The following is a 15,548-nucleotide window of genomic DNA, read 5'->3' as shown; positions in this document are numbered from 1 at the left end:
CCTCCATAGCTGGATGATGACAAACAGAAAATATGATAATTTATGTGCACTTTGTTTTGTAAATTAAACTAATGTGAATGATAGGGCTCTTGTATCCTGTTTTTGAAATTAATTAGAGGGAGAACAATTAGACATGCAGTGTTGTCAGCTTTGAAGATGATGGAAAAAGTCCAGGAATCAAGGAACAACAACAGCCTCCAGAAGCTAGAAAAAGCAAAGGACCTTTCATAGAGATTCCAGGAAGGAAGCCAGCCCTATTAGCCCCTTGGGATCCATGCCAGATTATAACCTAAATAATCATAAGATAATACGTGCTGTTTTAAGCTACCCAGTTTGTGGTAATTTGTCAAAGAAACCAATAAAAAAAAAAAAAATAGAACACAGATTTTAGTTTCTTTGGATAAAATACGTAGATGCATCTATATGTTACAATTTTAAAATGGTATAATTGAGAAATAATAGATATTAGAGCTATTACATCTATGGAATAAATGGGGAAATCTTTAAGAAATAGAAAATACTTAATCTGAGTCATGAGAAATGGTCAGAATTTTGACAGCTGGTGGAAATGAACACTCATGACTGAGTAGGAAGAAAGCCGCATAGAAGGCAGAGCTCACTGTATGTACAGTACTAAGGACCTAATGTGTGTAGGGCTGTGCTGTTATTCTTGGGTAGGTTTCTGGGGACTCCATAAACATAATATACATAATGATAACTATATTATTATTTTATAAGTGAGATGAAAATGCATAGATGTTAACTGTCTGACGTTACTGGTAAGGAGATGGAGCCAGTATTGAACCCTGACAGTCTGAGTCCAGAGCCCAGGACTCTAACCACAGTGTTCTTGAGTTCACAGGCTGGAAAGCCAGGAATCAATGCTTGGCATGTCCATGAAGCAACCAGGTGACCAGTACGGCACTGGGTAGAAGAGCAGGAAACTGGGTCTGAGAGGTGACAGAAGTCAGGTTCCATATAGCACTGTCAGTCACTAGAAGGACCTTGGTTCTTACTCTGAGTGAGATGAGAAGCCACTGGGTGGCATAAATAACCTGCCTTACATTTGTAAATAATTAGTCTTTCTTCAAAGTCAGAACCAAAGATGAGAGCAGAAAAAACAGTCAGAAATGAGATCTTCCAAGTTAGATAAAGATAAAGGAAAGGAGTGATGAAGACTGGAAGCACAGCCTTCAGAATATCACACATGGAGGTTGGGGGCAACATCTAAAGAGCATCATAGGCTTCAGAGCCAGAACATGTGGTTCAACTGTTAGCCCCCAAGTTACTGTGCGTGTGTGTGTATGTATCTATACACACATATATAGTCACTAAATATATATTTCCTAACTTGTTATCTAAGCCTCCAGTTCCTTTTTTAAAATAAATACAGATAATAATATATACCTTGAATGGTTACTACAAAGATCAGTTATAAAATTGTTATACAACATGTCATACAGTAGCCACTACATAATTAATAGCCATGACCATCATCATTGTCATCATCCTGTGAGATGTTATAGAATGTAAACTTGAGGCTTAAAGATGCTTTTAAGTAATTTTCTCAAGATCTTACAGAGAATTAACTGGGATTTTGTTTTAAACTAAACATTCTAATACAAAACAATGGGGAGAAAAGTCTAAACTCTACCTCTGTTGGTTTGCATTCAGATACATCTCCCGCGATTACTATAATTCACATGGTCAGTGGAGAAAAGGGTGGTTATCTTCTTAAACGCACAAGCACTAGATCAGATATTAGATAGATAAGCCGAGCAAAGAAGGAATCTTCTTAAGTATGGGGATCCAAATATAGCTCTTCAGTTTGCAGAGTCACTGAGGACAGTGGAAGCAGGAGCCTTGCCCAGAGAAAATGCAATGTTTATGTGGCTCTGATGATGTGAAACAATTACCTGCACTGTTTCTCTCTTAACTTTCGCAGACCTAGCTTTATCCTTTTCTTTCTTGCCATTATTTTTCTTCTCTTCTTCTTCAAGTTTGCTGCAATAAAATACAGAAGATACAAGCTAAATGCAATTTCTCATTCTCTTCAGTAACGTATTTTAAAAAGGAGTAAGAATCTTCCAGACCAAAGGTCAGATTTAGTCTTCAGTACAGATTTATCCAATCAAGATGTACTAATACTTTGCCCAATAATGCAGATAAATTCAGTAGTTTACAATCATCCTTAAAAAAAAATAAACCTAGTATGCTTTTTTATCAGTATGTGAACCTTGGCTGGTATTTTTTTTTTCGGTGACTTCAATCAATGATCTGGGGAAAAAGTCACAGTTGCCTTGATTTTAATTTTTAAAAAATTTTTAAATTGCTTTTTATATCTAAATAATTACCATATTAATGATGAGAGCAAGGGGTGATACCATAGCAGATGAGGGGCTCATATTGGTAATTAATCATGTTTTAATATAGAATTAAAAATTTTAATATTTTTTCATGGAATTAATATTCAAATTGAAACTCAAGTTTTCGAGTATAATAATGATTCAAGTCCAAGAAGATTCAACAACTAACATTTTGAGGTCAGTCATGAGCCTAAAATTCTGACATTCTTGTTATTTTCTACTGACATATATCATATCAGAGCTGGAAAAATGCTTAGCATTTATCACATCTAATATAGTCATCTAATACAGTACTAGCAAATCAAGCCGATAAGGGGAAAACCCTGATTTCTTGAATCTCAGGCACTTTTTATTGACTGCCCCTGTTAATCTTTCCTCTAAGGAACTATGTGAATATACTTAGATTAGACCAAGACATGTGAAAGTTAAGGGGCAATAACTCTGCACTTCTTTAAACAAATATTATTTAAATATTTCTCAGCATTTTATGTGTGAGGCTCACTAGAGGATTGAGAATCTAAAGAGGAGGTGAAGCAGAGGTGGTAATAATCCATGTCTGTATTGTCCTACGCGATGGAGCTCTGGCTCCACTCAGAAAAACAGTGGCCCAAAGACCTGGACATGGCTAAAGAAGAAGACTTTTAGTAAACATCCATCATGGGGCCTGCCTCTTACAGATTTCACTCTCTTACAGTAAGCCACTTATCCGAGTATTTCACCTGCATATGGTAATGCCCCTGAAAAGATAAATGCAATCCATTCTATTCCATTTCTTGTTTAGGCTATTTTAGACATGTTTACACACTGACCCCAGAGACTTCTGTTCAGCTGGTTTTCCCTTAACTGGCATCTGAGTATACTCACAGAATCATAAAATGTCAGGGGTGGGGGACCAAACACTTAATCTCACCCAGATCATCAAACTTCTGGTCTCTTTTTGTTACAAATGATGATTGTCAGGTGTTAAAAACATATGTGCACTAAATTAAGACTCTTCCCATGCATTAGCTAGAAGATAGAGAGATAGCTGAATAGAGAATAACATTGTCACTGTGACTCAGTGTTACTTAATGTCTTTTCCATGTGCTTTAAAATTGTCTAGCATTCAAGTCATGGTCTATATTCTACACATTTATGGAGAAATTGAGACAGGGCTGATAAATTGTAAAGAGAATGAAGGGGAGAGAAGAGCTTAGACACTCACAACAGGCTTGCACACATGGCACACTTGTTTCCATGCATTTTGCCATCCGGGCCACGGACAGGGTCATTCTCCCTGGTGCATATGAGCATTCCGTTCCTCACCTGGTTCCGAAACTCACTGCAGAGTTCCTGGAAAATGAAGAAAATACACTCTCAGAGTGGTTTTCTACCCTTCCTACACTTCTTTCTGTTATGAAGGAGAAGTAATGCAGAGTTAAGGGGAAAAAAAGTGACTACATGGAACAGTAAATCAGTAAGCATTTAAAAGTCTTCTTTCGTGGACTCAGAATTGTTCTGACTGTTTAGTGGATCTGAGAGTGTTTAACGTCAGCATCCTCTTGAGGGTGCTTACAATAGAGGTGCAGAGGAAGGCTGATAAAATTGGTGGAGACCAAAATAAAATATATATGTTTATGATGTGTCACACATCACAGTCTATAAAAGCTAGGAAAGATCAAAGGGGAGGAAATTCAACAGGCCTAGAAGAGGAGGTTTCCTGGAAAAACTGAGAATATTACCAGGTCTTCATGAAAAAGAAGGAAATCCTGCCATTTACAACAATTTGGACAAACTTGAGTGTATTATGCTAAGTAAAGTAAGTCAGAGAAAAACAAGTACTGTATAGTATCACTTATCTGTGGGATCCCCAAAAGCCAAATTCACAGAAACTGAATTAGATGGTGTTTACTGTGTGTGTGTGTGTGTGTGTGTGTGAGAGAGAGAGAGAGAGAAAGTAATCAAAGGATACAATCTTGCAGTTATAAGTTCTAGTTCATGGTGATTATAGTTAACAATACTGCATTATATATGTAAAAGTTCCTAAGAGACTAAATGTTCTCCACACAAAAGACAAATGTAATTATGTGACATGATGGAGTTGTTCACCAAAGCTTTGGTGGCAAGCATTTTCCAATTTATAAGGTACCAAATCAATAAGCTATACACCTTGCCCAATGTTGTAATTCAATTATATCTCAGTAAAGCTGAACATTTTTAAATGAATGTTCCCCCCCCCAAAGAATATTATGAGCCTCCATTTGTCTTTAAAAGGCTGAGAAAGAAGAGAAAAAATATTCTCAAACTAAGAAATAAAGACATATCTGAAATAAAGATCTGGGGAGAGCAAATAGGAAAGTATAATGGCTGGAGAAACTGGTTGACATCTTTCTGAGAGTTACTTGACAGACAGAGTCCAGGGTTGGAGGAGGCATATTTGAAATGAGAAGAATAACAGTGGGAGTGGAGAGAAGGAGGAATGTGTTAAGATCATTCAAAAAGCTTAGAGGATTTTAGAAACTGTTCAGACATTCTGGATAGAACAAATTTTCAATTCTGAATTACTAATATTAATAAAAAGATCATTCCAGGTAACAGAGTTATTGAGAAAATTAGTATAAAGGAAAACTTTTAATTGCTGTTGACTCTGCTCCCCCCCCCACCTTCCAAAATTATTAGGCTTATACTTTTGCAACTCTTGTTAGGAACTAGAATAAAGATAAACTTTCTATAAGACTATTTGACTGTGGTGGTGGAGAAGACTCTTGATAGTCCCTAGGACAACAAGGAGATCCAACCAGTCAGTCCTATAGGAAAGCAATCCTGCATATTCATTGTAAGGACTGATACTGAGGCTGAAGCACCAATACTTTGGCCACCTGATGTGAAGAACTGACTCATTGGAAAAGACCTTGATGCTGGGAAAGATTAAAGGCAGGAGGAGAAGGGGATGACAGAGGTTGAAATGATTGGATGACATCACCAATTCAGTGGACATCGTTTGAGCAAGCTCCGGGAGTTAGTGATGGACAGGGAAGTCTGGTGTAATGCAGTCCATGGTGTCCCAAAGACTTGGACATGACTGAGCGACTGAACTGAACTGAGAGTAATCCAGCATAGTTTGCTCTGCTACTTGTAAAAATGTACAATTATAAAATCATGTGATGTAGATTTAAAATAAAGAGTCAAAGGATTTACTTAATAATCATAATTGAAGGTGGGAATATGAGTATTCATCCATAGCTGGATCCTGACAAAGATCAAATATGATTCAGTTCAGTCACTCAGTCATGTCTGACTCTTTGTGACCCCATGAATTGCAGCATGCCAGGCCTCCCTGTCCATCACCAACTCCTGGAGTTCACCCCAACTCATGTCCATCAAGTTCATGATGCCATCCAGCCATCTCATCCTCTATCGTCCACATCAGGGTCTTTTCCAGTGAGTCAACTCTTCACATCAGGTGGCCAAAGTATTGGAGTTTCAGCTTTAGCATCAGTCCTTCCAAAGAACACTGAGGACTGATCTCCTTTAGAATGGACTGGTTGGATCTCCTTGCAGTCCAAGGGACTCTCAAGAGTCTTCTCCAACACCAAGTTCAAAAGCATCAATTCTTCGGCACTCAGCTTTCTTCAGTCCAATTCTCACATCCATACATGACCACTGGAAAAACCATAGCTTTGACTAGATGGACCTTTGTTGGCAAAGTAATGTCTCTGCTTTTGAATATGCTATCTAGGTTGGTCATAATTTTTCTTCCAAGGAGTAAGCGTCTTTTAATTTCATGGCTGCAGTCACCATCTGCAGTGATTTTGGAGCCCCCAAAAATAAAGTCTGACACTGTTTCCCCATCTATTTGCCATGAAGTGATGGGACCAGATGCCATGATCTTCGTTTTCTGAATGTTGAGCTTTAAGCCAACTTTTTCACTCTTCTCTTTTACTTTCATCAAGAAGCTTTTTAGTTCCTCTTCACTTTCTGCCATAAGGGTGGTATCATCTGCTTATCTGAGGTTATTGATATTTCTCCCAGCAATCTTGAATCCAGCTTGTGCTTTTTCCAGCCCAGCATTTCTCATGATGTACCCTGCATATAAGTTAAATAAGCAGGGTGACAATATACAGCCTTAACACACTCCTTTTCCTATTTGGAACCAGTCTGTTGTTCCATGTCCAGTTCTAACTGTTGCTTCCTGACCTGCATATAGGTTTCTCAAGAGGCAGGTCAGGTGGTCTGGTATTCCCATCTCTTTCAGAATATTCCACAGTTTATTTTGATCCACACAGTCAAAGGCTTTGGCATAGTCAAGAAAGCAGAAATAGATGTTTTTCTGGAACTCTCTTGCTTTTTCCATGATCCAGTGGATGTTGGCAATTTAATCTCTGGTTCCTCTGCCTTTTCTAAAACCAGCTTGAACATCTGGAAGTTCACGGTTCATGTATGGCTGAAGCCTGGCTTGGAGAATTTTGAGCATTACTTTACTAGCGTGTGAGATGAGTGCAACTGTGTGGTAGTTTGAGCATTCTTTGGCATTGCCTTTCTTTGGGATTGGAATGAAAACTGACCTTTTCCATTCCTGTGGCCACTGCTGAGTTTTCCAAATTTGCTGGCATATTGAGTGCAGCACTTTCACAGCATCATCTTCCAGGATTTGAAATAGCTCAACTGGAATTCCAACACCTCCACTAGCTTTTATTATATGTGCACTTTGTTTTGTAAATTGAACTAATGTGGATAGGTGACGTATAGTTCATTTACAATGTTATGTTAGTGTACAGCAAAGTGAATCAATTATATATATATATATATAACATACATTATGTATTTATATAAATATAAAATTATATATATATATATATATATATAAAATACAAAAATCATATTGATTATATTCTTTGCAGCCTAAGATGAAAAGCTCTATACAGTCAGCAAAAACAAGATCGGGAGCTGACTGTGACTCAGATCATGAACTCCTCATTACCAAATTCAGACATAAAATGAAGAAACTAGGGAAAGCCATTGGACCATTCAGGTATGACGTAAATCAAATCCCTTAGAGTGGAAATGACAAATAGATTCAAGGGATTAGAGCCGATAGAATGCCTGAAAAACTATGGATGCAGGTTTGTGACACTGTACAGGAGGCAGGGATCAACACTATCCCCAAGAAAAGGAAATGCAAAAAGGCAAAATGGCTGTCTGAGGAGGCCTTACAAATAGCTGTGAAAAGAAGAGAAGCGAAAGGCTAAGGAGAAAATGAAAGATATATCCATTTGAATGTAGAGTTCCAAAGAATAGCAAGAAGAGATAAGAAAGCCTTCCTCAGTGATCAATGCAAAGAAATAGAGGGAAACAACAGAATGGGAAAGACTAGAAATCTCTTGAAGAAAATTAGAGATATGAAGGGAACATTTCATGCAAAGGTGGGTATGATAAAGGACAGAAATGGTATGGACCTAACAAAAGCAGAAGATATTAAGAAGAGGTGGCAAGAATACACAGAACTAAACAAAAAAGATCTTCATGACCTAGATAATCACAATGGTGTGATCCCTCACCTAGAGCCAGACATCCTGAAATGCAAAGTCAAGTGGGCCTTAGGAAGCATCACTACCAACAAAGCTAACAGAGGTGATGGAATTCCAGCTGAGCTATTACAAATCCTAAAAGATGATGCTGTTAAAGTGCTGCACTCAATATGCCAACAAATTTGGAAAACTCAGCAGTGGCCACAGGATTGGAAAAGGTCAGTTTTCATTCCAATCCTAAAGAAAGGCAATGCCAAAGAATGCTCAAACTACCACACAATTGTTCTCATCTCACACGCTAGCAAAGTAATGCTCAAAATTGTCCAAGCCAGTCTTCAACAGTACATGCACTGTGAACTTCCAGGTGTTCCAGCTGGTTTTAGAAAAGGCAGAGGAATCAGAGATCAAATTGCCAACATCTGTTGGATCATCAAAAAAGCAAGGGAGTTCCAGAAAAACATCTACTTCTGCTTTATTGACTATGCCAAAGTCTTTGACTGTGTGGATCAAAATAAACTGTGGAAAAATTTGAAAGAATGGGAATACCAGACCACTTAACCTGCCTCTTGAGAAATATGTATGCAGGTCAGGAAGCAACAGACTGGTTTCAGGTAGGAAAAGGAGTACATCAGGGCTGTATATTGTCACCCTGCTTATAGGCAGAGTACATCATGTGAAATGCTGGGCTGGATGAAGCACAAGCTGGATTCAAGATTGCCGGGAGAAATATCTATAATATCAGATATGTAGATAACACCACCCTTATGGCAGAAAGCAAAGAACTAAAGAGCCTCTTGATGAAAGTGAAAGAGGAGAGTGAAAAAGTTGGCTTAAAGCTCAACATTCAGAAAACTAAGATCATGACATCTGGAATTATGACATGAGGAAACAGTGGAAACAGTGACAGACTTTATTTTCAGGAGCTCCAAAATCACTGCAGATGGTGACTGCAGCCATGAAATTAAAAGGCACTTGGTCCTTGGAAGAAAAGTTCTGACCAACCTAGACAGCATATTGAAAAGCAGAGGCATTACTTTGCCAACAAAGGTCCATCTAGTCAAAGCTATGGCTTTTCCAGTGGTCATGTATGGATGTGAGAGTTGGACTGTGAAGAAAGCTGAGCGCTGAAGAATTGTTGTTTTTGAACTGTGGTGTTGGAGAAGACTCCTGAGAGTCCCTTGTACTGCAATGATATCAAACCAGTCCATCCTAAAGGAAATCAGTCCTGAATATTCATTGGAGGGACTGACGCTGATGCCGAAACTCCAATGCTTTTGCCACCTGATGCAAAGAACTGACTCATTGGAAAAGACCCGGATGCTGGGACAGATTGAAGGCAGGAGGAGAAGGGGACAAAAGAGGATGAGATGGTTGGATGACATCACTGACTGAATGGACATGAGCTTGAGTAAACTCCAGAAGTTTTTTATGGACAGGGTGGCCTGGTGTGCTGCAGTCCATGAGGTCACAAAGAGTTGGACACGACTGGGTGACCGAATGGAACTGAAATTATATATAGAGAGAGAGTTCCCTGTACTATACAGTAGGTTCCTGTTAGTTATCTATTTTATTTATAAAAGAAAAGAAAGTGAAGTCGCTTAGTCATGTCCAACTCTTTGCGACCCAGTGGACTGTAGCCTCCAGGCTCCTCCATCCATGGGATTTTCTAGGCAAGAGAACTGGAGTAGGTTACCATTTCCTTCTCCAGGGGATCTTCCTGACCCAAGGATCGAACCCAGGTGTCCTCATTGCGTGTAGATGTTTTACCATCTGAGCCACCAGGGAATCCCAGTTTTTATATATAGTAATGTGTATATGTCACTCCCAATCTCTCAGTTTACCGCCCGTCCCAACTTTGCCTCTAGGTAACTTGAAATTTGTTTTCTACATCTGTGACTCTATTTCTGGTTTTTAAATAGGTTTATTTGTACCACCTTTTTTAGATTCCACATACAAGCAATATCATATGGTATTTGTCTTTCTGTGTCCCATAAAAATTAAACAGGGGAGCATTTACGCTAATGAGATACCTAGAGTGTTATTGTAGAGAAATCATGTTAGGGTATAATATAAGAACTTGTGAGAAAATTACCTTTGCATCTTCTCTTTTAGTCTTTGCTTTTGCCCTGTCTTCTTGCTGACTGTAAGAAATAGGATAAAAGAGAAAAGAAATGAATCTTAATATGGTAGATTCTTAACACTCACTGGTTGATCATTCATTGCTTTCATTTTTCTCAAGCAACTCCAATGATCCAGTTATAGTAGGTATCATTTTATTGGGTAATAATTAGAATGATTTATTTCATCTCAAGAGAATGATATTCAAGAAATAATCATTTAATTAACAAGGAAACCTATTTAGCTTCTCAGCAAATAACTTGCAATAGGACTTTCTTACTTGCTGATTCTTTTGCATTTGCAAAAGGTACAAAACTCTTCATTGCAAGTCAAGGTGTTAGTGGCTCAATCATGTCTGACTTTTTGCTACTCAATGGATTGTAGCCCACCAAACATCTCTGTTTATGGAATTCTCCAGGCAGTAATTCTGGAGTGGGTTGCCATTCTCTTCTCCAGGGGATTTTCCAGACCCAGGGATTGAATCTGCCTGGTTGCATGCAGATTCTTTACTGTCTGAGCCACCAGGGAAGTCCCCCTCCAAAAAAAAACTCTTTATAAAGTGGTAATATTTAGCTTCTGGGAGGAGTATAGCATGATGATTAAGAAGAAAGACTCTGCAGCAAAATTGAACAAGAAACACAGAAAGTGTCAACCTATCTGTGTCTTTGTCATCTTTAACTGTGGGAGATAGAGTGGAAGGATAGGAGAAGTAATAAGAATACTTCTCTCATAGGACTGTTGTGAGCATTACATGAGTTGATACATAGCCAAGCAATGAGAATAAGTATCTGGTATATAATAAAGGGATTGATAAAAGTGATCAATATCATCAGCATTATCAGCATTATTGAAAATTAACTCTCCAAGAACAGGCCTATGTTTAAATGAGAGTAACAGCTCTTAGCCATTTTGGAAAAGTGACAGTGTTGCAAACTGAGTTTAATATGCTCAGTCTAGAGCATAATTTGATCTATAATGCAGATAATTCAATCATATAGAGACAAAAACAATTTTTATATGTTACAATCAGCATAAATTCTCATTGATCAAATTAAAACTTAAAAAGTTGAGAACTCTATTTGTATATGCTATTAAAGTGTGCAAGAAATGACTATGGAGGAAAGCATGATTCTTAAGAAAGGCAATAGCCTTTGCTAACATATCCTTAAAATATGAGATAATAAAACTTTAATTGAATAATTTTTACATTGATGGAAGAAACTAACTAAAATAGCTCCAAAATTGTGGAGTTTCTTAAACTTCATTATTTGAAAACTGATCCAAACTTTACTATGATGAGTGTAAATTGTCTGTAAGATTTAACACATTTCCCTTTCATAATGTAGTTAGAGGAAACAGCAGAGATGACCATTAGGTGGCAGTCTTACTTCCTCATCTCTGAAAGATTAATATCAAGAATAGACTGAAATAAGCCTAAATACATGTAAATGTTACTACCAAAACAATGAGAAATCTTATCATTTTCTTCATTTTTCCTGTGCCAAAATTTATATCATCCTCATCTTCTCTGGGCCTTAATTTTTTTTCATCTATAACTTGTGATAATACCAAACCCATTACATACGGTTGCTGTAAAGATTAAATGAGACTGGGCAGCAAAGCCCTCAACAAGTATATGTGGATTATATGCATTCAATAAATGTTGGTTATGATAATTATATGGTCATTGTCATGATTTCCACGTAACAGATTTTTTTAATGTTTCCATGGCTCTCTCACACTATGGGACAAATCTCCTGGGTTATATTGCTCTCAGCTAGGGGAGATGGAATGACTGAGTCCTTTCAGAAATTCTGCGGCTGCTGCCAAGTTGCTTCAGTCATTTCCAACTCTGTGCGACCCCATAAACAGCAGCCCACCAGGCTCCCCCGTCCCTGGGATTCTCTAGGCAAGAACACCGGAGTGGGTTGCCATTTCCTTCTCCAATGCATGAAAGTGTAAAGTGAAAGTGAAGTCGCTCAGTCGTGTCCGACTGTTAGCGACCCCATGGACTGCAGCCTACCAGGCTCCTCTGTCCATGGGATTTTCCAGGCAAGAGTACTGGAGTGGGTTGCCACTGCCTTCTCCTTCAGAAATTCTAGGCATATAGAAAATAGAGTATCCCTTGGGACAAAGAGCAAAAGACTTAAGGAAAATCATTGACTCCGGTTTAAGAGGACATACCACGTTGTCTATTGAGAATAGAGTCATACTTTAGTCCCTATAAATGGGGTATTGAACTCCTGCACAATAAAATCATCATTCCTGAAGCAGTCCTTCTCTAACTATTGCAGAGTTCATCTTCATGTTGTATCCAAATCTGTCTCCCTGTATCTCTCATCAGTTTTAATCCTGTTGCTTGCGGTCACACAGAATGAGTAGAAAGAAAAATAGTGAACCAAAACAAAAAATTCCTAAAATCCGCTGTATACCATAATGATATCAATGTATATAATCTCATGTATTTCCTCTTTCAGTTAATAATCCTTCATAAAACTAAAAGCATTTAGTGTGGTTTTCACAGAGTAGTCTCTGCTCTGAAAAAAAGATCTTTCTGAAATGTCCTGAAATGATTCTGTATTCTTTGCATCACAGAAGTTATCATCTAAAAATTCTCCATTTGTTTTTTAGTTTTGGATTTGTTTTGTTTTTGTTTTTCAGTTCATTTAAATGTGACACAGAAAAAAAGGCTAGCTATGCCTAAGTGGAAAATGTGTTATTCATAATTATTTGAAAACTTCCCTTAGCAGTTCCCTGCCCCCAAGCCTCAGAACCCCTGGGCTCTACTCACAAGAAGGCCTCACACATGGAGCAGGTGTTGCCATGCATCTTCCCATCTGGGCCCTGGACGGGATCGTTCTCTCGAGTACAGAGAAGCTGTCCATTCTTCCTGGATTTGCGGTATTCCCTGCACAGCTCCTGTGAAATCAAGGAGGGAAGTCTGAGCTGTTGAACACAAGTTGGATCAGATTGCAAAAAATCCTGAAGTTTAGACTTTTTTTCTCAAATGGGGTTCAGCAGTTGGTAAATTTTAGAATAACTTTGAGGACACAAGCAATTTTAAATGATGGAATTTATAGACCCTCAACCTAGAAACAGTTATCTATGTACATGTGTGCATGCACACATATAAACAAATACACAAACACAAACTATATTCGTGTTTCATACGGTTTTAGAGAATTTATGGGTGCCCTGAACGCCACCTATGGATCCCAGGTCCATATGCCTCTGACTTGTTGCAGAAGTTCCTCTTACCTCAAAGGAAGGTGTGGTCTCAGTTTGTCTTTTATTTCTTGATTCACCTTCCTTCTTTTTCTTTTCTTTTTCTTCTGCTTGGCTAAAAGAGAGTCATTTAAAGAGAAATGAGTAAGAATTCTAGACTATCCAGATTGAAAGTGATCTAAAGTACTCAAATATTTGATTATTACAGTTGATATAAATTATGAACTAGGTATGCACTGTTGGGCATATTGCTATGTTTGCTAGTGATCTGTCACATGATTTCCGATGATTTCATATCCCACTCCACAAGGGTGTGATCCTTGTTTCAGATCATTTACACTCCCATGGGAACTCAACCAGCAAGTAATACGCAAGAATCATTCTTGGATTCTTACAACATTGTGCTAAAATGTGCCACACACACACACATACAAATGCCATTGACAAGAAACAGACACAATTTAAGAAAGAGAATAAAGCTCCCAAAGAGAGAGAGATGAAGCAGAAAGGACAGAACCCTCCCTCATTTTCCCAGCAGCCGCTCTACTCACAAGAAGGCCTCACACATGGAGCAGGTGTTGCCATGCATCTTCCCATCTGGGCCCTGGACGGGATCGTTCTCTCTGGTGCATGGGAGTTTCCCATTTCTCACAAACTGGCGGTATTCACTGCACACCTCCTGCCAAAATAGAGAAGGTAATCTAGAAATACATTTCATCCCCATTCAAAGCAGAAGTTCAAAGCATCTCCACTGGTAGAAACTAATCTTTTGAATCCAGGACTTTAGTTGTGTTTCTTTCAAATATGAAATTCAACTCAAGGAACAGAACTCATGATTTGCTAAGAGACGGAAACAAACAAGACATCAGAGGATGCATAATAAAAGAGGGAGGCAAGTAAACTCTACTAGACATAGGATGAAACAAGTACACACATACAGGTCCAAGAAAATCTGAGAACCCAAATGTTGGGACCATGAAATCTGATTGTGGAAATCAGGGAAGATGTTTTCTGGGAATTACAATAACTTGAGTGAGACTTTGAAGAGTAAGTAGAATTTTCCTGGTTAAGAAATAGATTGAGAAATATACATTTGAGATTGCTAAAATGAGCTGAGGGGCACATGTTGGAGACTACATGGCATATATAGCAGCATATGAATTTCTGAACAGCAGTACGGAGCCAAATGAGAGCGAAGGAGACTAAAATGCATCCTTCAGTTGACAATGAGTGATTTGTGCATTTTAAGAAGATAAGTATTACGATCTGGTTGATATTTTGAAACTTTAGTCCAGCTGTGTTAGGGAGAATGGCTGGATAAGGAAAAAAAAATTAGAAAAGGAGGATTCGACTTTTATCATTTAAACAAGTTATGATAACTTAGATAGGTCCATGAAAATGAATATTGTAGCATTTCAAAGGTAAAAATCATGTTTTTTCCAGGTGTGCAAGGTATTTTTTAACCCAACTCAGAGGTGAAATTTCAAAAATTCACCTGTAGAAAATACACACCAAGTGTCTCTGAAAACTGAGTAGCAAAAGCTAGTCCAGTCTGTTACATGATAAAAGTAGAGCTAGTACTCATTTTTTTTCCCCAGACTGCAAATAAGTCCTTTTCATTGTACAGAGTTAGTCTCTGAAGCAGCAAGAATTGATCAGTCTGCCATAGCATGCATCTCAATGTCATCTCTAGATTGAAGGGTTAAGGTTTTCTGGGGATTTTTGCAGGGCAGTATGCCAGCATTTAGGTTCTTTGAAGTGTGTTCAAATTATAGTCTACTCACTGCATATGAGGGTGCTTTTCCAGATTCTCTTTTACTTCTTGCTTTTGCTTCAGCCTTTTTCTTTTCTTCAGCTTCTGCTTGGCTGAATGAGGGGGTGGAAAAAGGACAGATCCATAGAACCAAACCCAGGCAATGGCTTCTCCATGTTCCTGCACTGCTAATCTGTCCTCCCTCCTTAGGAAGAAGCAACGTGGCCCCTTTATCACTACATATTAATGAGAAACAGCACACAACAGCCTCCACTGTGGTAAAGTACCATATCTTCTTCATAGTTTCTGCTTAACATTGAGATAAAGATAGCAATACTGGGAGACTTGCTTTCCGAAAATTACCTTTCTTGACCATGCTCAGAAAAGGAACATCATCGGCATTCATCAAGGAGATACCAAAACTACTAGCTTGGTGACATTATACCTGGAGGCTGAAAGTGGCCTTAACAGAGCACACCGACTGGTCCCCTTGTTTCACAGACACAAGGTGAAGTAGTGAGGGCTTTGCTTATAATCTCAGGATATGACCACAACTAACCAAGAGCTTTCATCTCAAGT

The 15,548-nt window shown here is 38.4% G+C and overlaps 1 protein-coding gene across 1 annotated transcript in view; it reads right to left on the bottom strand.

Moving 5' to 3' along the window:
• SPINK5 (serine peptidase inhibitor Kazal type 5) overlaps nucleotides 1–15,548 on the bottom strand; it is an 84,037-nt gene that overhangs the window by 38,031 nt on the left and 30,458 nt on the right. The window contains exons 10-16 of the mRNA XM_070374898.1: nucleotides 15,001–15,082; nucleotides 13,768–13,895; nucleotides 13,250–13,331; nucleotides 12,783–12,910; nucleotides 9,966–10,014; nucleotides 3,571–3,698; nucleotides 1,917–2,004 (exon numbers count right to left, since the gene is read on the bottom strand). Of these exons, the coding sequence (XP_070230999.1) occupies nucleotides 1,917–2,004; nucleotides 3,571–3,698; nucleotides 9,966–10,014; nucleotides 12,783–12,910; nucleotides 13,250–13,331; nucleotides 13,768–13,895; nucleotides 15,001–15,082 (685 nt within the window). The remainder of the gene's footprint in view (nucleotides 1–1,916; nucleotides 2,005–3,570; nucleotides 3,699–9,965; nucleotides 10,015–12,782; nucleotides 12,911–13,249; nucleotides 13,332–13,767; nucleotides 13,896–15,000; nucleotides 15,083–15,548) is intronic.

The sequence above is a fragment of the Bos mutus genome, chromosome 7, assembly GCF_027580195.1.
Source record: "Bos mutus isolate GX-2022 chromosome 7, NWIPB_WYAK_1.1, whole genome shotgun sequence".
Classification (NCBI taxonomy): domain Eukaryota; kingdom Metazoa; phylum Chordata; class Mammalia; order Artiodactyla; family Bovidae; genus Bos; species Bos mutus.
Note: the sequence above shows the minus strand (reverse complement) of the source record. Positions and strands in the feature narration are given on the sequence as shown.